This window comes from Dipodomys spectabilis, unplaced genomic scaffold, assembly GCF_019054845.1.
Source record: "Dipodomys spectabilis isolate Male_0828 unplaced genomic scaffold, ASM1905484v1 ptg000234l, whole genome shotgun sequence".
Classification (NCBI taxonomy): domain Eukaryota; kingdom Metazoa; phylum Chordata; class Mammalia; order Rodentia; family Heteromyidae; genus Dipodomys; species Dipodomys spectabilis.
In genome coordinates, this window is record NW_024870911.1 from 8,261,248 (window position 1) to 8,283,862 (window position 22,615).

Sequence of the window (22,615 nt, forward strand, 5' to 3'; positions counted from 1 at the left end):
TAAAATTGTGGACATAGTAGAGAAGAGGCCATCACTAACTCTATTCAGGGACATGTGCTAAGAGGGAAATGGGTAGAAAATAGCCCAGGTTTCCTCCAGATTCGTAAAAGTGTTTAAAACTGTCAGAAATGGTCTCACGGGAGAGTTTAGTCTTGAGCTAGCCTTTGAAGAAAGGATAGGTTGCAAATGGCAAGAAAGACACATTATTCTTTCATCAATTCAACTAATATTAACTAAGCAACTGCCAGGAGCTAGGTGCTATGCAAGTTTCTGGGTACATAGCAGTGAAAAAATTATTAAGGGCTGGGAAGGTGGCTCAGTGGTAGAGTGCTTGCCTTGCATACATGAGCCCCTGGGTTCGATTCCTCAGTACTACATAAACAGGAAAAGCCAGAAGTGGCACTGTAGCTCAAGTGGTAGAGTACTAGCGTTGAGTTGAAGAGCTCAGGGACAGCATCCAAGTCCAAAGTTCACACAACCAACAAAAATAAATAAATAAATAAAAATAAAAAGCAAGAACCTTCTACAGGACTCACACTGGAACCAGGTTAGATATCCATAACATATGAGAAACAACCAAGACATTCAAGACAACAATGAAAATAAAAGAGTGGTATGACAGAGGAGGCCTTTCCATTCACAAGCCTCTCCAGCTAAGCAAACATCAAGAGCACAGCACTCCACGCAGAGAGAGGGGCAAGCACAGGAGTCTGGGGATTGAACTGTGCTTAGCTTGTCTGAAAAACAAATCCTTCCACGGGGCATAGCTCAGGTGCAGAAGAGGAGGAGAGGAGGTCAGTGGCAAGCCTTTGGAAAAGGACATGATACATTTCCCATTTTAAAATGGTCCTTCTTCTGGTTTTGTGGCAAAGGATCTTAAGAGAACAAGAACAAAAGACAGATCAATGTGAACATTGCTGCAGTTGTCTAGGGGTACTCTTAGTTTGGATTTCTTGCTCTGGAATAAGCAAAGAGATAATTGCTCTGCCTACATTTCATTTCATAACAGCCCAAAGAAGTGAGTATCAGTATTAATCCAAGTGTACAGGTAAGGCCAAGTGATTGTATGGGTTACTGCACTTGCACAGCTTAGGTAGCTTATAAGTGATGTACTGAGAAGCCAACCCAGACCTGCCTTAATTCTTGAGCTTTCTCTCACTACTGTCCTCATCACTCCCACCTCCATCCCACGCTCCTTCACTTTTGGCAGCAATGCCAGCCAGCAACAGAGAGGACTGACTTACTTCTACTGCTTCACTGGGCTTTGGACAAGCCAATTGCTAAGCATAGCAGATGGAGCAAGGAATCTGTTCAGCTTCTCTCTGAAGCCCCTGCTGGTATTCCATCTGTTTTACACAATAACACACACACACACACACACACACTTCCTAAGGTGGAAATAAGTAGTTCATACATTTCAAAGACCTGGCCAATGTATCACTTGCTTTACATTAACCTGCCTGTTCCACAGGTAGAAATAGGAGGTGTGCCCCAACTCCCAGAACCTGCCTGACATGACTTATCACACACCTTGATGAACAAGCCCTCTAGTAGCAGCTTCCTCTCCAAAATCACATCTGGGCTTTCCAGACCCAAAAGAAATTGCTCAAGAAGATAAATCCAGAGTGTCAGATAAGCTGTTTTCAGGGAAGTTTTGCACACAGAGAGCAACTCTCAAATGGCTGTTAAAATAAATCTTATGCTTTAAAAAAATCATTTCACTCTAAATGTCTTAAATACTTATTTATAAGACCTAAGTCTGCAAAAAGGACATCTTTGGGCATCCCATCTCCTGTCAAGAGACTTCACAAATCATTTGTGGCTGAAAAGGGCTGCCACAGTCCTGCTCACAGGAGAAGAAACTGTCTAGGACCCCTGTACAGAAAAGCTATTCATTGATTATACTTGAGAACTACACTAGCTCTGCTTCCTGTTCCAGGCACAGAGACAGTTGCAGGGTATAGTTTAACCTGTCCTTCAGCTTTGGTCTTAGGTAGATAAGGAAAAAGTGCTTGGTTATGAGGGTAAGTTCATCAAGGTATACACAAACAATCCGAAGTTGCATACATAGGATCTACTACTCAATATGCATATACCATTGAAGCCTCTCCAAGGTGTGAGGTGGATAGGCACAGCAAACACCTTCCTTGATTGGCTGCTTCCGGTCGCCTCTACTCACTTTCTCATCTGCCCCACCCACTCCTATTTAAGATCTCTTCTTTTCATGGGTTGACTCCTCCTTTAAAAAAAAAATCACGATTCACAACCCTGATGCATGTCTGTTCTTCTCTGCTTCTACTCTTTTACCTTTTGTGCCACATAATGATTCCCAGAGGATTCAGTCAGCAGGCAAGGTGGGTTTGTTACAATAACTTTACTAAACTTTAGAATTCCGAAAAGTAGTCCCCCAAATAATTATCCTTTGGATTCAAACACAATTTACCTCCTATATGCCAGTAGTCAGGAGGAACCAGAGGAGAAATAATATATTGTTGCCAGGATGAGAGGTGGTGATGGAGAAGGAAGAGGAAGAAGAGGAAAAAAAGGAGGAGAAGGAGAAAAAGAGGAGGAAGAGGAGAGAAAAGGAGGGGAAGGAAGAAAAGGAGGAAGAGGAGAATCTAAATAATCTCTTTCTCTTATTTGTTAAGGTATCTTTGGTCTTGAAAATCCAGGGAAAGTAGAACTTGATCTAAAACACTGGTGTCCAGTCACATCACTTCAAATTAGATAGTAAGCATGACATTTTCCTAAAGATATTCCAAATTATTTACCACTTGTTTCATTTACTTACTTTTATATTTACTTAGTGTCTACTCTGTGTACAGGAATAAACCCAGAGACAAGCTTGCAGTTTTTGAGAAGTGAGTAAAATGAGCTACAGCAAGGCAAAGTGGCATTAGAACCAGCATATGCTGGTTCAACCTCCAGCCAATGGTGAGGATGAGGACTTCCTGCAGGTATCATTTAAGAGTGAAGCAGGTTGGACAAATGAGACAAAGAAATTAAATTATTTTTTTAACAGACACCAAAAGGCCAAACTCAGAAATCAGAACCAGAAAGGAAACTGAAAAAGTACAGTTAGCTCTCTTCTACTACTTCCTTTAGAAGTTGAATTACAAGAATAGAGAGATATAAATGGGTTATCTACATTTGTCCTCTCCTTTGAAATGTTAATAAGCTGCCAGACAGCACCATGAAGAAAAAGACAAAGAATAAAAGGCATTCATGGCTAAAAGAAGTCTACCTGCATTTTGGATAGGACTCACTCATCTTTATTCATTCCCAACCATTGTCTAAGAATGAAGAGTTGCTAGCTGAGGTGACTACATGTATTCTCCTAACTAGAAAGTATAAAGGCCACAGATAAGAACCACCATTCTGAGTCATTAACTCTCATTTCCTGTGTATGGAGGAGGAAATATGCTTCTCTTTTTTTCCCATCTCTCTCTACCTTATTCTGTTAAACTAAAATAAATCTTAACCAAATTTCTCCTTGTCATGATACTCCTCAAAAATGTTTTTCATGAGTGGATTTCAAGGGCATGTAATTTTGTGTGGAAATTGGGAATTTTGGAGGGAACCCCCCCTATCTGTCATCAAGTGACAAGAGGACTGAGGTGGGCAGAAGGTAGTCAAGAACATCCCGGACACAAAAAAGACGGTGTAAAAAATAAGTAGTTTTTCACTCCTGTGAGAATATACCAAGTCTGCCAGAGCCAAGAGGTGTGAGAATATAGCAGAGACTGAGGGCAATTCCCTTCAAGGATCTCATCACCCCATTACCCAACTATATATATATGATGTATGTCTGTTTCTCTCTAATAAAGTCTAAGCCCTGGTATAATGTCTTTTACTATACAGATCTAAACATCTATAACAGGGTAGTTATTCAATACATATCAAATTTGTTGCATGAACAGATAAAACTTTGAATGAACAAACATAATTATGAATAGTGAAATGCATGTAAAAGAATGGCAGATATCAAATTTCAAGCAGTTGTTGTTCATGGGGCCTGAACTCTGGGCCCAGACGCTGTCCCTCAGCTCTTCAGCTCAAGGCTAGTGCTCTACCACTTGAGCCACAGCGCCACTTTCAGCAATTTCAGCTTATGAGGAATCAAACCCAGGGCCTCATACATACAAGGCAAGCACTCTACCACTGAGCCACTTTCCCAGCCCATGATTACATAATTTTAACTATATTTTTTGTCTTTTCTTTTAACACTATTTTTGGCAGGGTGCTGGAGATCCAACCCAGGATGTTGCCCTTGCACTTTGCCACTGAGCTACATCCCAACCCACTTTCATAATCTTAAAAGAGAGTTTATACTGAAGTTAAACAAGACTACAAAATCAGTCAAGAATATTGCCAACAATGGAGATGTGGCTCAAGTGGTAGACTGCCAGCTGTAGAGGAAAGAAGAATTATCAGCCTCCCCTCATTCTATCACTGAATACACATTGGGCACCTGTTATGGGCCAGGCACAGCACCAAGCAGTAGAGACACAAAGACAGGGGAGCATTAGTAATCAAAGATTCTGGTTCTACAGTCAGGCTTGGACTCAACTTTTTGAGAAATTTCTCAGCTATACATCCTTAACAAATTCCTTAGCCTTTCAGTTCAACTATGAGGCTAATAAGAGCATCTACTTCATAAGAAAGTTATTATGAGAACTAAATGAAATAATACACACAACATGCTTAGCATAGATTCCAGCTTCATAAATGCCATCCTATGTCTTTATAATCAGTTATAGAACAATAAAAAATTCATAGAACAATAAAAAACTTATATAAAGACTTACATCATAACTTGATGCAACAGTGAAGATGCATACAGAGCATTGTGGGACAATAAAATGATTCCACAGGAGCAAAAGGATGTCAAGAAAAGCCTACAGGGACCAGGGTTAATGAAACTGGGACTTTTCACAGGAGTAGCACCTGTGCCATTGAATGCCATGAGACTCTGACCTGATACAGTAGAGATACATTCATGGAAGTGAAAGAAGTTTCAAAACTGTACCAGAGCTACCTTGCATAAATTTGTGCATCTCATCCTAACTTCATATTCAGTGACCTCATCATGAAATTAGCCATCATGCGCGAGTGTTTAAAGGATGGAACTTAACAAGCATTACAAGTCAGGCTGATGGCATCCTGCCCCAGAGTTGGTTATTAAACATATACTAGCACATTACTGTATGTGAGTAATATTTAGGAGGACTGGATTTTGTAACTCGTTGGAGGAAATCTAGATTATTCCTCAGTTCTTGTCATGCTGGTGCCTTGAGATTAGGAATGAGATATGGGTAAGGAGCTTGGGAAGGAACATAGGACTTGATCTGCTCAAGACCATGCCATGCTGGGTAGTGCCCTCCCCACAAGTAAACTTCACTTGATGACCAAGAGTCCAAGAAATCTCCAGTCTTCTTGGATATATGGTGTTATATACATCTAGGAAGAATTTAATCAGTTCTTCCCAACAGAGATAACATGAGCACTGTTGGACATAGTGACCGAGTTGATAGACTCTCTGGACTTTAATATGATATGAATCACCTGGAATTTATGTGCTGGTAATTGAGAGATAAAATTAACTTTTATTCAACTTGAGTAAGTAAGGAGTTCAAGCACATTTTATAATGGTAAACCACATACATGGGTTTTTCATAGCTGTCAAAGATGCAGAATTCTATAAAAGACTACTACAAACTTGATTTCTGAGATACCCAGAAAACAAGAACAAGAAGTGACAAATGGGACTATGTCAAATTTAAAGCTTTCTATAGAGCAGAAGAGACAATTACCAGAACCAAGAGACAACCTACAGAATGGAGATAATCTTTGCCAGCTATTCAATAAATAAAAGATTGATATCCAAAATGTACAAAGAACCCAGAAACCTAAACAGCAAAAGAACAAATAATCTAATTAATAAATAGGCAAGCAAATTGAACAGCTCTCAGAAGAAACATAAATGGCTAATAAATCCATGAAAAAATGTTCAACATTTTTATCCATAAAGGAAATATAAATTACAACTACACTAAGATTTCATCTTATTCCAATCGTCTTACACATAGATTCTTGCCAATCATCAAGAAAACCAATAACAACAAAGGTTTTTTTTTTCTTATCATAATGCTGGTGAGGATGTAAACTAGTACAACCACTATGGAAATAAGTCTGGAGTCCCTCAAAAACATAAAAATAAACCTACATTATGACCTTTGCCATACCACTGTCAAACATACTTTCAAAAGAGTATAAATCAATATACAAGAAAGAAGCCATGTTTATTACAGTGGTATTCACAATAGCCAAGTAAAGAAAATAAGAACTAGCCAAGATGCCTAACAAGAGATAAATGGATAAAGAACACATTAATATTTGTGTGTGTGTGTGTGTGTGTATATACATATATATACATACACATGTACCATTGAACATATGTATCATATAAACTATAACAGCCATAAATTGATAGAATTGGAGTAAAATAAGCCAAACTCAAAAGCCAAAATTGCTATGGGAATTAGACCTAAAAGGCCTATATATATCAGGATCATGTACATATGTAGATATACTTATCTACAATTTTTATATACATATGTCCATACATATAGAACACAATTATAACTATGTAACTACTTAGCAGGGTCAAGGGAGGACGGACGAAAAAGAAAAATGGGAGGTAAAGAACTTCAAAATAATTTAAAAAAGAAAGATGGATAGCACATATGGTACTTATGAAGATGACATAAGGAATCTCAATGAAAGCTGTTAGTCAATAAGGAATGTGGGTACAGGGAAAGAAAGAGCCCTAGTGAAACCTCTTGGTCCAATTAATGAAGTGAAAATAAATGAAGGAAGGTTAAACAAGCTGTGCTGGGAGAAGGGCATAGGTACCCGCAGGAGGGAGGGGAACTAATGAAAAGAGTGAATGAGGAAGTAGTCAAAGTTTATTTGAATATACGAAAACAAAACAAGGAGCCCCATTGAAATTGTTTTGAAAAGGGTAAGTAAGATAAGGGAGCAAGGTTGGTATACTTTTGTACACATGGGAAACAATGTTACAATGAAACTGCCTTTGTATAACTAATGTGTCATAATATAAAACAAACAAACAAAAAACCCTTGGCTTCAGGACTTTTTCATTTCAAAAAGTGTCACCTCTTCCCTCCTTTTCTCCCAGTTTTCCCCTCCCAAACCAGCTCCCAAAGTTGTAGAGTTCATTTTTAACACAGTATCCAGTGAGTGTCACTGCTGCATTTGTTCACCTTTTGTCCCACCATTTCTGTGCTCCCCCTCACCCTTCCTAAAACAAACTTACACATGAGACAAAAGGTACAGATATCAAAAGCAGCAACCAAGGAGAGAAAATAGGCAAGAAAAAAGAAAAATAACAGGAGAGGATCCCAAAGGCTCAATAGCTATGTGCATATGATCATATAAAATGATGTTTATCGAAATGAACTCCTAGAAATAGAAAGAGGTTTTTTTGTTATTTTGCTTCAGGGGTTTGAGAATGGGAGGTGATATTAGGGAGCCTAGAGGCTGTACAGACAGACTTCCTTTCCTGGCTGTTTCTGTTTAGCTGCCTTGATGGCAGCTAAGGGACATGTATATCTTGATTTAACTAGATACTTAACAAAATTGCTCATTTATTCACTCATTTGTTCATTCAACATCTAATAAATATTTCACCAAGGGTTGTATGCCAAGAACTAGGGACACAATAGTGAGTAACCTCAGTCTCACCTTCAAAGTGGGGGAGAGGAGCACAGGCAAGAAATGGGGCAGAAACAAGGAGTACAACAATCAGACCCAAGGACATATCTAGGAAGGACTTCTAATCCAACAGAGGTGGGGAAGATGGGCAAAAGTGGATGGTGATAGTTGTAGCAGGAAATACATTAGACTTAAACCAAATTTAAGTGGATTTGTTCCTAGGAGAATATTTGTCTACCAGAATACTAATCTGGAGAATGCATTAAAATTTAGCATAAAATAACTCTGAACTTCTTTCTCAATAATGTTCATATCTCAAAATGATTATAAACATCCTCAACAAGACAGTATGGCTAACAAAATTGATGACTGTCTCTGACAAGATGTAATTTACTAGGCTAAAGCCAGGCATGGTACAATGTAGATAATCTAAGGATTTAGAAGAGTGAGACAGGATGATAATCAACTTCAAGACCAGCTTGGGATACACAGTGAAATCAAGTCTCAAAAAGAAAAAAAAAAAAGTAGGGGCTGGGAAGGTGGCTCAGTGGTAGAGCGCTTGCCTTGCATGCCTGAGGCCCTGGGTTCAATTCCTCAGCACCACATAAGCAAAAAGAAAAAAGCCAGAAGTGGTGCTGTGGCTCAAGTGGTAGAGCGCTAGCCTTGAGCTGAAGAGCTGAGGGACAGTGTCCAGGCCCAGAGTTCAGGCCCCACGACCGGGACACCCTCCCCCCACCCCCCAAATAAAAAAAAAAAGAAAAAGAAAAAAAAAGTAGATGCAAGCATATAGTTTTGCTTTGCATTTACTTTTCTAATTATCACGTACAGAGTCTTGGCTAATGAGTGAATAGATGATAAAGTTATATGTCTTTTAGTTGTTTCTTTATAAGAAAATATTAGACAAAGAAACTTATATTAGTTATAATAAAATAATTGAGTACAAACTAGGATGAGTTTCTAGTTCTTCCATGAACAGGTCAAATCTTGATGACATGAGACTTACGTAGGGTATGGGAGAGGAATTCAGACAATACCCATAGGTATTTTACTGTTCTACAAGTCAGGCCAACTGAGAAATGGTTAATGAAGATGAAGAAAATTTCTTAGTAAGTTTAAGGAACACATTGTGTACTCATACTGTGTGAAGAATTGTACATTTATTTTCCCTAATCTTCATATCAATCTTGTTCTACCAGACAGTACTGTTTATTATCTCCATTATTCAGAAACAAACGGCCTTAATGAGCTTACAAATTAGCTGAGTTGCACTAACCCAGTTGTCATTTCATGCACTCAGGTATTTTCTTCAATATTGCATATGCCTTATTTCTCACAGAATCATCCAAACTAATAAGAGAACGTCAGAAAAGAAACCACTGAAAGCTAATGAAAATTTAAACATTACTAATGGAAGTTTAAACATGTCAAATGATTATTAATATTGTCAAATATCTCCACAAAAAGGGAATTTGGTTGCAAAGTAGACTTGGTCTTGCTGAATTACAAAGACAAGAGAAAAGGAACTTGAAGTTAGGAGACCTGGTTTACGTTCATTATGACCTATCCTTCTGGATTCAAGGGCTGTCTTCTAAGTTAGGTTCTATGAGCAGGAAAGAGTGTCTGCTGATGACATTTGCCACAAAAAGTTGTGAGTCGAATTTTCTTCAACACTGATATTATTTAAATTCCAATGAATGTGTCTTTTATTGCCTTTTTATAAACTCAGGAGTCACTTGAGATAGATAATAAATGATTGCTGATTGGCTCAATGTCTTTGGAGATCTGCTTTTATACCTGCACAGTCTCTCAATGAATAATTAAAAGTTCACATGGGGATTAAAAATAGGAAGGGAGAATGATCTGTCCACTGTATCACATAGCCTCTATTATGAGAAAAGTATTTCAGTGTCTCTGCTTGAAGACTTATTAAGTATGTACACCCTCCTCCTTTTAAATTAGTGATCTACAAAACAAATTAAGCAAGATCCTCTGGACTTTTGGAGAGTCTGTAAATCAAGTTTCCTATCAGTTTTAGATCCTCCCAGCTAAGCTTCTTTCCACCCCTATAATGTGAGGATTAAACTTTCGTGCTTCATTCATTTTCTTGTTAATGACATGCCTTAGTGTTCATATATACAGAAATAAGTAATGCTCCTGAAGAGTAAACACAAGTGGCTGCATATTAACCAACATTATCTTTAACTATAGAGGATACATTTGGAAAACAGAAGCTGGTACATTTTCCTTAAGTGGCATAAGAACATGTTAACTAATCTCATAGACTTTATAGTGCAAGGTGTTGAAGAGTATTATGGTATAGTAGAAAGTCTAATACTGCCAAAAAGCTGAAAGAAGAGGAAAAAGAAGTAGAAAGAGAGTAAGGAGTTGGGTACTGGTGGCTCATGCCTGTAATTCTAACTACTCAGGAGACTGAAAACTGAGAATTGAGCAGTAAAGTCTGTGAGACGCTTATTTCCAGTTAACCAGCAAAAATCTAGAAGTGGTGCTGTGGCTCAAGTGGTAAAGCACCAGCCTTGAGCAAAAAAGCTAAGGGACGGCACCACGGCCATCTTCAGCCAGCTGCAGGCCTCTGTTCCACTTAGGTGCAAAGAATAAAGGAGGGAAACTCCAAAGACTTGGAACCCTGAGAAGGAGCTCTGCATGGAATTTTTAATTAATTGACTCAACAAGTATTTGAGTGGTGGTTTTGTGTCACTCTTCAAGCACTGAAATGATCAGAATGATGGATATGTACATACTTCCTTCCAACTGTCCATAAAAGACAAATAGACACACACACCAAAAGGCAACTACATGTTTTGAAAGATGAAGTACAAAGTACTTTGAAATACACAGGAGATTCCTGAGAGAATGACATCAAAGCCCAGACATTGAGGGACAACAAGGAAGGAGGCTGAGGTCACCTGGAAGTTAAGAAGAATATGCATTTAGGAAACTACAAGTCAGGAAGATCTGAGTTAAATTCTAGATTTACTTAATTCCTCTGGGCCTCCATCTGGAAAAGGAGATGGGTCCTACCATCTTAGATGGTTACTTGCAAACTAAATATGGTAACACTTATAACATCACTATAGATGCATTACAGATGTGCATCCCTTTCTTCAACATTCTCTGCTCCCAGCTTCCATTCCACCATCACCACACCCAAATAATCAGGGCTCTGAACAATTGTTGGACATGAGGCAGTTCAGTTTCATCAAAGATAAAGACTAAGAAATGGAAATGTGCAGTTGGTGTTAAAGGAAAATGAGAAAGATGGTATGAAGTGGAGGCTTGTCTAAAGATTGTTTACTTAAGTACTTTTATTTTTCTCACAGCAAGCTCTAGAATATGGAAAACACTTGAGTCAATGCTGTCAATCTGCTGTTTCTTTTGGGTAGGCAGTGTGGGCTGTGTGGAAATAATTCTGTATTGGGAATGGAAAGACAAAGCTTTACCCCAACCTCAGAAATTTATAAACATGATCCTGGACACATGTGGCAACTTTCTGAGGCTCAATTTTTTAAATCTGTAAATGCCTTTCTCTCCGAGTCATTTGAGGAACCAAATGGTGGAAGTAGAAGTTTGTGTAATATCAAACAAGCATAATGCAAGTGGGAACGTGAGAAGGAAACAGTAAAGAAGGGTTTCCTAACTCATCTGGGGACAAAAAGTAATAGACTGGTAGTGGCATATGGATTTTGAGGCTTCCCAAGTTTTCCTTGAGAAGTCAGCAGAAAGGCAGGTTCTGAGCCTTATTCACGGGCTGTCCTCTTTACCACCACATAAGGTTCATTCAGAAGCCTGATCTTTTCTCCACGGAAGTGAAATTCTGGACAGTAAGAGAAAATGGTTATATGCATGCTTCTTAAGATCTAAGGAGAAGCGATTTTAAAATCCCCCTCCTCTACCCACTCAGCCTATTCATACCAAAAGCTAGATCTTACTCTATTGTTTACACACACACACACACACACACACACATACACAATTGTTCCAAAGGACATTTGCTCTTAGCAGAAGAGCCTTGACAAGTTGTTACCTCATGGAATTATAATAGTTTGTCAATTTCCATTCTGCCTCTTCCTGCATGTAGAACATTTTATATGACTTTTCAATAGATCTGTTTCAAAGCAACGTTTCCCTTACTCAACAAGGAAAGAAAATAGTGGATCATTATCTCCACTTCGCATTTATAAACTCCCATAAGTATATAAAATGATCTGAGAACGAAGGGCAGTAAAATTTCACACAAAATATTCTAATCTGCTTTGGTACTGCTTTACTACAGATAAATAGAGACATTGCCATGCAAATCTTAAAACTGTTTTCCATATGTGCTTTTATGAGCTTTTAGAAATATGAGTTATATTGGAGTCCTTTAGAAATTCTTAAGTTGTAATCTATTCTTTTTGGACTTCCAAACTTTTATCTACTGATTATCAGTGAATCAAAACCATAGAAGTAATTAAAAGATTTGATCTCATTTAAGGAAGTCAAAGATTCAGTTTAGTTATGAGCCTTGAAATGCCAGCTTTGCAGAATCCTGTCTATGCATGGTTGAACAGCCTAACTGAAGTCAGTGGTTACCAAGGTTAGCAGGTTACGTATTTTCATATGAATTTAACCCCACCTCAGCATTTTCTTGGTACTCCAGATAAAAGGACTGGTCCTTACGGTAACTAAAGGGATATGATCAAAGTACATACATGTAAGTGAATATCATAATGTAACCCCTTCACCATACACAATTAAGGTGTGATAATAAAAGAGAGAGAGAGAGAGAGAGAGAGAGAGAGAGAGAGAGAGAGAGAGAGAGAGAACTAGTTCTTTGAGAGTAAGAGCATCACAGAATTTGGCTAACATGAAAAAATTATTGAAAACAAACTTGCAGTCTCTGCTGCAAAACTTCTTATATGTTTATTGTATAATTATCACCAGATGTTTTAGAGGTTCCAAGAATACGACAGTAACAACAATGTATTCCTTTCAACTTTGATTCTATAAGGAATTCCAAGTAAGCCTTTGAAACAGGGTTATTAAGTTTCACTGTTCTGTCTTTTCTGGAAAATGTTGATTTCAAGACCCACATGGAGAAGTTGAACCTTTTGCAATAAAAGGAAATACTCAGAACTTTGTCCTTTGTTGCTTGGCAACTAAGGGCTATAAATGGATTTTATGATTATAAAGTCTCTGGAATTAATGTGAGCATGCAAAAGTTATAATAAATCTCTGGAGACAAGAGTATTTCCTTGAAAAATATGGATGTAGCTTATATTATTTGTTCAAAAGAAAGGAAGTAAACAATTTAGGTTTTTTACGTTTGCAATATAATTAAACTCAATAACTACCACTTATTTAATCACTAATCCTCACTACCCTAAGAAGTAGGTGTTATCTCCATTTTACAGATGGAAAAAAAATCCTAAAACTCAGAAGCTAAGTATTTAGCCCAAGATTACACAATTTGAGAAGCAAAAATACCAGGATTCAAAGCCAGATCAGCTTGAAAATTTGTACCCTGAACCAGCATGTCATAGAGATTCCTAGCCAGTATTTTTCTCAGTCTCCAACTTTTAAAGCTGTTGATAGCTTTACCCCTATGAAAATTATAATTATTAAGTCAGATGATATTCTCCTTAGAACAGTAAGGTACCAACTACTCACAGTCCAAAACAGAAAGAAAGAGGGGGAGAGAGAGACTTGATTAAACAGGATCTGTATGTTCCACAGGTTGTGAGGTACTTCCTCACAACCAAATTAGAACACGGCCGAACACCATGTGTCATAGCTAGGAACATAGCATTTAGAGTCAAACAGCTTTCTGTGCAACTCCTATATTTCTGTGCAAACCTGATACACTAATGGTGTTGCCCTGGGTAATGCACATAACTTCTCTGACTCTGTTTCATTGTTTGTAAATGATGATGACAGTATTTTCATTGTAGTGTGTATATTAAGTATTATAAGGGCTGAATGTAAGCTCAGTGGTAGAGTGCTTGCTTACCATGCATGAGGCCTTGGGTTTAAAAAGAATATAAGAAATAAAAAGAAATTAATAGAGCTAAATGTCTTACATAACATCAAGTATTGTCTAAAAGATAGTGGTTTTCTCACACAGGCTGCTTCAGGGAGTTCCTTTATAAGAGTGAACATTTTTCTTATTATTAATACTACTTCACTGGACAATCATTATACATTAGGCATGATGCCAACAACTTCACATATTTCATCTTACTTAATTCTCACATATCTCCTATGAAGTGAATATTATCCCCATTTATAGACGAGGAAACAGGCAGGCCCAACAATTTGACAAGGTAGCAAAGTATTTGCCAAATATGCCACAGAATAAGAATATGAAACCAGATACAAGTCTATGCTGTAACTGCCCAGTCACCCATTACCACATACACAACCTGGATTCAAAAGCTTAAAGGTATGACTTATAAAGATGTCTGGTTTCTAGAACTGATGAGAATAGCCTGCTAGCCAGGCATCAGTGGCTCATGCTATAATCCTAGCTACTCAGGAGGCTGAGATCTGAAGATTGCAGTTTGAAGCCAACTCAAGCAGGAAAGTCTGTGAGCCTCTTCTCTCCAACAAACTATTCAGAAAATGCCCGAGTGTGCTATGGCTCAAGTGGTAGAGCACTAGCCTTGAGCACAAAGAAGCTCAAAGAAACTCAGAGACAATGTCCAAACCCTGAGCTCAAGATCCAGGATCAGCAAAAACACTAAAAAATTTTAATTCCTGATAAATGTAGCTTCAGATGTGGAAGATACTGTAATTAGACAATTCCCAACATCTACCATTTCACTCCTCAGTTTGACCACCAATATTTCCTAATGACTTCCAAGTATTGATCCTGCTTCTCAGCTCAGTTCATGACCCTGTTTGATTTTTAACCTGAACATTTCCCCTTGGACTTTAGTTTCTAACCCTCTCTATCCCAGGTAGCCTCTCTGCCATGTTTTCTACTGAATATCATATCACCTCCATTTCCTACCACTAATAAAGAATTCCTTTGAAGGAGAAATAAAGGCTCCCTACCAGAGGACCAATCACCACTATAAATAACAGGCCCAAGAGGAATCCACATGAAATTCATTCAGAGGAGCTGAGAATATTCTCTCCAGAGTTGATTCTGATATTAAAATAGCTGTAAAGGAAAGGAGTCCAAGCCAGATTGCATGTACAGTATGGTAAAGGCCTCTGCTTTTCCACAAGAAATATCGGACACATCTAATCATTTAACACATTTAAATTTAATACCAGCAATTTTTAGTAGTCTATAAGACACTGCGCCTGCAAAGATGAATACAACAAAGCCAGGATCTCACCTGGAAGTACTCACTGTCTTCTGAAGAGACAGGCATGGAACAGGGACATTAACAACTCCCAATCATCAGTGTAAAGAGTACTTCGCATAAATAGAGTGTAACTAACTGTCTTTTCCAGAACTTATTAAGTGAAGAACCATCAAAAAGTATTCTGGGGAGAAAGCACAGTCAAAACCTTCATATCATAAAAGCAAAGTGCATTTAAGAAACCATGAAAAGCTCAGTTCAATTGATGCTTAGATAACAATAACAGTATTGTTGGTGCTGCTGCTGCTGCTACCAACAAATAGTGGTAATCTAGGTACTCATTTGAGCCTCATGCCTGTCAAATCTTTTAACATTTATAATAACCCTGTGGGTATAGTCATATTTCAGTTTTACAAATACAGACCTAAGGCACAAAGAGAGTAAATAACTCTCTCTATATTACACAGCTAGCAAAGGGTGGTGTCAAAATTAAAACTCTGAACTCACTTCTCATTGCTAGATTGTGTTCGAGCCTTCAGCCCTCTTCCTCCCCTGGGCTTTGTCACTGTCCTCTCCTATTTACTCTTGGAAACTCTTTCCTATTTACTTACAGGGAATCCTTCTTCCTTCTCATCCACTCTTTTTTCCCTTTTTCCTCTTTCAGTCATCTCCTGTGTACGTGTGTGTAAAATGCTTCTGCCTCTGGCAGAATCCAGAGAAAAGTGTGTTGAAAAGTGAAGCAGAAGAAAGGATGGAAGAGAATAGGTATTTATGAGAATTGAATGATAAGAGGACAGAAAGAGAGATAGGAGAGTTTTTGGTGGAAGAAATAGAGTTGTAGAGAGAGATTATGAACCTTCTTGCTGACCTGTTGATACTTCAATTTCACTATTATCTTTCAAGGAGGTTCTAACTCTCTCTTTCTCTTTGTTTTGACTTCAGTAGCAATTTTGAAGGTTTCCTTTCATGTCAACTATTCCCAGGAACTCTTAAAAGCAGACATTTGAGGCACAAATAGCCAGTGCATGTTGGCCCACTGTCAGGGAATTCCTCCTATCAGACTCAGTACCAGCTCATACCCTGGAAACACCTCTTCAAGTGTCTCTGGCATAGGATTTTCAGCAATAGTTCCAGGGGACAGACAAAAGACCAGCACAAAAGAACTATTCACTTTCCCAGTCCTAGCATCTTAAGGAGAAGTCTTCTGTTTTTGTTTTTGTTTTATTCTAGCCAATAAAACTAGTTGGACCAGGAGCTGGTGACTCATGACTATAATCCTAACTACTCAGGGATCAGGATTCGAAGCTAGCCCAAGCAGGAAAGTTCATAAGACTCTTATCTCCACTTAGCAATCCAAAAAGCTGGAAATGGAGTTGTGGCTCAAGTAGTAGAACACTAGCCTTGAGAAAAACAACTCAAGGACAGCTCCCAGTCCCTAAATTCAAGCCTAGGACCAGCACACACACACACACACACACACACACACACACACACACACACACACACACACACACACACACACACACACACACACACACACACACACACACACACACGTAGGAAGACTTCCTTGTATTTTTATTTGTTGTTGCAATATTGCTTTGATATAAGCATTGACAGATGCTCTTATATCTCAGAATATAAAGAGGAAACAGCAACTTTTATTAGTCTTTAATCACTGTTAAATTACTTTTTCTCATCCCTTAACATCCCTTAACATTTTTTTAGACTCTGTTGAAATATTCTACCCCAGAATGAACTTCCCTCCAGAGCAACTCCATGCTTTGGCCTTTGCAGGAGAGGAGAGGTAAAAGAAGCAGCCAACAGTCTAGGACAACTGTGTACTTTCTAATCTCTTCTTGGTATGGACCTCACTGAATATCTGGTGAAAGATATGACACCTTTCCTATAACTCCCATTCATAAATACATATTTCACATGCTCAATTTCACATGGCTCTATTCCCCTTACCTCCACCCCAGAAATGTTATCCTGTCAAGAACTTGAGGCATAGAGAAACTTGTCTTAGGGGAAAGAGGTAGTACGAGTTGAACTCAGGACCTTCCACTTGCTAGACACTTTGCCATTTGAGCCACAATGAAAGAGTAAATTAGTTAGGACTCAGGCACCCAGGACAGCATTTTGGCCTAGCAAGCCAAAATCAAATGCAAAAGAGACAATGTTTCAAAATATCTTGCCTCTGACCTTCCCTAAACCCTTCTAGTTTCAATAACTTGTTCATGACCCTGAATAAATTTGCAGAAGGAACTTGATTAAGCCAAACAGAATGTTGTGAGACCATACTAATAAAGTGTTGCCTTCCAAAAATATCTAATTCTAACAGGGGCAACTAATAAGAGCACAGCTCAGGGTTTAAGAACCCCTACACTCAGAACCACCAAAATACAGTGTTGCAGATACCCAGAGACAGAAAGAGCCACCTAAAGAAGAGAAACTGGATGACTGACAAAATTCAGGATGGACAGACAGAGCAGTTGCTGCCACAATCTTCAAACTAGATACCTCTCCACTGAACTGGACTTCATTGAATTCCTGAAACCATACCCTGAGGAGACTCAGCAGTACTAGCAGTGCAACTGCAACATGGATAAGCATTGCCTATCACTGAGCTGTAACATTGGCAGGCATTTAAATCACACCTCTAGCCTGACACTTTCTGTCCATTATTATGGACACAGCGTCTCAGACTTCTTTGCCCATCCAGCTGGATTCCAAACATGATCCTCAGCCTTGTGATAGGATTATAGGAGTGAGTCACCAGCACCCAGCTCACATCATTTTTTTATTGGCTGACTGAATAAATGAAGGAAGGAATCAATGATGAATCTGCAAGCACTAACTATCCAAATTACTCCTAAGCAAGCTATTTAACTTTTTTATTCTCCCAAGTTTCTCAAAGAAAATAAAAACTTGGCCCAGAACTGTTTTGATAGTAAGTGGAGAAAATGGCAATTAACAACAACAACACCTATTTACAGATCTCTCTACCTAAGCCATATTTAATAACCCAATTTTTTAGATGATTTCCACTTTATAAATTTTAAAAAAGTTACACAAGGTGAACACTGGTGGCTCACACCTGTAATCCTTTCTGAGATCTGAGGATTGTGGTTCAAAGCCAGCCTGGGCAAGAAGCCTGTGAGAGTCTCATCTCCAATTAATCCCAGAAAAACCCAGAAGTGGAGCTGTGGCTCAAGTGGTAGAATGCTAGAAGCCTGTGAGAGTCTCATCTCCAATTAATCCCAGAATAACCCAGAAGTGGAGCTGTGGCTCAAGTGGTAGAATGCTAGCCTTGAGCAAAAGGAGCAGGGACAGTGCTCAGGCCCAGAGTTCAAGCCCCAGTATTAGCAAAAAAAAAAAAAAAGCAAAGGTTCACTAGTCCCTAGTCTCAGCGGTAGTAAATGACAGAGCCAGGATTCATACTCAGCATGATTGAGAAACTGTTTTCCTAGGACTACATATCCAGTGCATAATAAATGCTCAATGAAGTGTTAATTAGATTGTGGATGAGATTGGAAATATTTTCTAAAAGAACCCTAATAAGTTGTTTAGTTTTTTAGGCCATCTGGTCTCTGTTGAAGTCACTCAACTATGCCACGATAGCACTAAATGTATTCATATAAACTTCACTAGCCAAAACAGGCTACTAGCCAGATTTGACCTATACATCATAATTTGTGAACCTTGGTTGCAGATCAGCATGGATAACTAATGCTAAGAGATGTTCACCCTACGTTGCATAAAAAGTTCATTACTAAAGAGGAAATAAGTAGAGCTATGGCTAAAGAAGTACATTACTAAAGAGGAAATAAGTAGAGCCATGGCTAAAGTAGTAGAGTACCACCTTTGAGTAAAAATGCTAAAGGACATCATGAAGGCCTTAAATTCAAACCCCAGTAGTAGCAAACAAAAAACCCTACATTAAATAGTAAATAATACCCCATTTTTAAACATACACAAGCACACAAATAAAACTAGATATGTTCGTGTACACCTGAATTTCCAGCACTCTGGAGGTTGAAGCAGGAGGATTCAAGTTCAAGGACACTCTGGACTATTAGTGAGACCAGTCTTAAAACATAAAACAAGCAAAAAACACACATGCGCATGAGCGTGCTTGCACATGCGCACACCCCCCCCCCCGAATATCAAACTAAACAAATGACTAGTGATGATTTACTAATGACTACTTGTAATCATTACTGGTAATGGCTACCTTTTCTTCTGGGTTAGCTACATTTTCCATGCCCACATACTAAATGTTTAGTTTCCAAGATACCACAGAGTCTTGCAGAAACTCCAAAGTGACTCCAATGGTGACAATATCAATAATACCAAAGATGATGGTATGTCTTCTGCAGAGGGTTATCTTGATGATTTCATTGCAGGGTTCCAAAGATGGTGATAAACCTGGTGGATTTTAACTGCAGTGTTCAGGTCAACTTTGAGCTTATTATAGCACATTTAAAATTATAATTAAATCTCTCTTACCTTGGGATTCCCCAGGATGAAAGAATAAAGGGGATTTGTTCTGGATGCTTCATGCCAAGATAACATTGTCTCTAACCACTTGCCCACACCAGAAAGAAATATACAAACTGGGCACCAGGTCTCAGGCCCCTAATACTAGCTATTCAAGAGGCTGAGATCTGAGGATTATGGTTCAAAGCCCTGGCAAGAAAGTGTCTAAGATTCTTATCTCCAAATAATCACCAAAAAGCTGAAAGTGGATCTGTGGCTCAAGGGGTAGAATGCTGGCCTTGAGCAAAAAAGCTCAGAAACAGTGCCCAGACCCTGTGTTCAAATGCCAGGACTGGTACGTGTGCACGTACATGCACACAGAGTACAAATAATCCTAAATCACTTACATGATTAGCTGGCCCTACTTGTTTTCAGTATGTTCATGTTCCCAGTCTCTTGGGAAAGTTATACTGTTTCCACAGAGGAATAGAAGCTGCTTTACTGATAAACAAAATCCTGCCTCTCTGGAGTAATTTCAGACACACTGGACATGAGATGGGGTCTAAAATTCCAGACTGGGCTATCAATCAAATTTACCCTGGGAGCCGTTTAAATGTTCTTTGATACCACTTTTTAGTTCCCTTTTACAACACAGACTTAATGTTTTTTTCATAGACTTTATAATGCTTACTATAGGTATAATGCACTTATGTCAATTAGGGAAAGTGATCTGTAATGAGTTAACTTTAAAATTATCTTCTATATATTTCACCTCTACTCTGTTTCCCCACCAACAAATCCATTGTCTGAGAGCACATGGAACATTAGAATCAACAGATGTATAGTGTTTCTACTATCTGGCAATGCTTTGTCTTAGCTTCCATTGTTCTATTCATTGGACCTTCTATGAATGGACAAAGTTTCCTTCTTCCTACATTAAACATGCTAGGTGTCCCAAACCTAGTTACAATTACATTTTGAACAGTATGTTTTGCCTTGTGCATTTATCCATTCATTAAATATTATTGAGACTGCTAGACACTGATGCAGTACAAGCACCTTCCAAGCCACAACTCTGTCCCACTCAACAAATTTGCCTCAGTTCCTTGAAGACTTTCATTGACTAATTTTATCTGAGCTGGGCTCTTCTGTCACTGCTTTTCTGCTCCAGAGCCTTCAGCATTTGACCCATTTTCCTAAACATTAGGACCACCATAGTGTTCCTATACAGATATAGAGAGATAGTTTGCCTCCCTGAATCCCTGGAGAATAACATCTTAAGAAGAAAGACAAAGAAATGTTCAAAGTTTACTTGATAGCAGCTTCCTGGAGAAGCTGTTATACCTCAGAGATCCCAAAAGCTTCCTGGTGATTCCTGCCTTGAACAGCTTTTAGTTCTAAGAACTACTCCCCACATACTTGTACAAGGAGCTGGAGTTTTAGTGTGATTGTTCAAAACAAAAATTAACCTTGACATGAGTTCTGCCAAGACATTTCTTTAATTGAAGATGAAACTGTCAACACAAGTATTCTTTAAAACAAAAGTTCTTATAAGGAAAAATGCATTGTTTAGGGCTTTTCTTCTTTCAAGATTCAAAGGTATTTTACTCATATTATTACAATCCTCTTTTTAAAAAAAAATTCAATAAGAAAATCATTTTAACTGTCAAAGTCAATAAAAAGATGAACTGTCCAACTGTTTTTCAACTGATTTCTTAATATGATTTTGCGAAGGAAAGTCACAATGAAATATGTACCCCACATAAACCCACTGAGGATACAAACTCTAAACTCAATTAGCTCAGAGACTGGAAAGTTTTAGAAAGAGTCTAAGCTTCTCTTGAAATTCTAGGCTGGTTGAAATTCTACGCGGCAGGAATGAAATAGTGAAGAGAGACATTTTCATGAACCACCACAAGATGAAGCGCGTTGCTCAAAATATTGCAGAGGATGCTTGTGGGATGGATCTGCTGTCCCTCGAAAAACTGCAGCAGCTTCCTACTATCTACCCGCACTTGCACCATGCGCTCTGCGTCTTCGTCTCCTCGAGGTGTATCCGGGGCAGGCTTGGAAGGATTTTCAAGATGGTTAAAATGACTTTGCACACACACGGTATCCGTCTCCACACTCAAGTTCATGCTGCCGTGCCAATTTGCTTCCACCAGCACGTGACTGCTCATGTGTGCCATCTTTTCCACGATGTTCTTCAGGGTCTTGGAGGCAGGCAGACACACGCTCATCTCCGGAGCACGAAGGACGGGCTCGGGACACTCTGCCCACCATCGTATGGGAAGCACGCGGACCGGGACATCGTGGACGGCCTTGCGGACGCTGCCGGACACCGACAACAGCTCCACCGACAGCGTGAGGCAGGGGCAGTGCTTGTTGGTCAGCTGGAGCTTCAGCGAGGTGGCTTTCACCGCGCTCCGCGCCGCGCGGGACCACAGGTCGGCCTTCAGCTCCAAATAGATCTCGCGGAGCTCCTGGGACACGCCCTGCATGTGGAACTGGCCGAAGACGCCCCGCCGCACCTCGCACCACAGCTGGGCCTCGCCGGTGGCCATGGGGCCTGCGGGGCTGAAGCACAGCTTGTCTTCCGACACGCGGAGCACGCAGACCTTCGCCAGCCTCCCCACGGTGACACTCACCTGGATGAACAGCTCAATAAAGTCCTTGCTGGTGATCTTGGCACGAAACCGCATGGTGACGCAATGGCGGTGGCTGCGGCAGCGCTCTCTGAGGAGCCACGCCAAGCACCCAGCGCTCCTCAGCGTGCACTTCCGGCCCCCTCAGCCTGCCTTCCTGGGCTCCTTGGTACACACTTCCGGTCCCCCCAGTATGTCTTTCCGGTCCCCACCATGCTTCCCTCTCGCCTTGTTTCCTGCCGCTGGCACGGCCTGCACCTGGCGTCATCTGCCTTCAGGTCTGCTTTTGCCTGAAGCCATCCTGTCTGTCAGCCCTCAACTCCCCCACCAGAGCTGCCTTACAAAAGGTCTTACAGCTACTTGAGTTATGAACAGGAGAGCCCTGCACGGACTTCTAAATATTCTATACAGCGTGGAGATAAAAGTATCTCTCCCGTAACT

The 22,615-nt window shown here is 39.5% G+C and overlaps 2 protein-coding genes across 2 annotated transcripts in view; both read right to left on the reverse strand.

The window, feature by feature from the left end:
- The window catches only part of Myrfl (myelin regulatory factor like), a 100,516-nt gene extending 84,801 nt beyond the window's left edge, over nt 1-15,715 (reverse strand). The window contains exons 1-2 of the mRNA XM_042699024.1: nt 15,659-15,715; nt 1,160-1,280 (exon numbers count right to left, since the gene is read on the reverse strand). Coding sequence (XP_042554958.1) covers nt 1,160-1,280; nt 15,659-15,715 — 178 coding nt within the window. The remainder of the gene's footprint in view (nt 1-1,159; nt 1,281-15,658) is intronic.
- A 5,679-nt stretch (nt 15,716-21,394) lies between these two features.
- Hus1b (HUS1 checkpoint clamp component B) lies at nt 21,395-22,231 on the reverse strand. The gene has a single exon (XM_042698602.1). The coding sequence runs from the start codon at nt 22,229-22,231 to the stop codon at nt 21,395-21,397; it is 837 nt and encodes a 278-aa protein (XP_042554536.1).
- Between the last annotated feature and the right edge of the window lie 384 nt (nt 22,232-22,615).

Bases quoted from the DNA above. Each gene is read 5' to 3' on its own strand.
- Hus1b (XM_042698602.1), bottom strand. From the start codon at position 22,231: ATGCGGTTTCGTGCCAAGATCACCAGCAAGGACTTTATTGAGCTGTTC.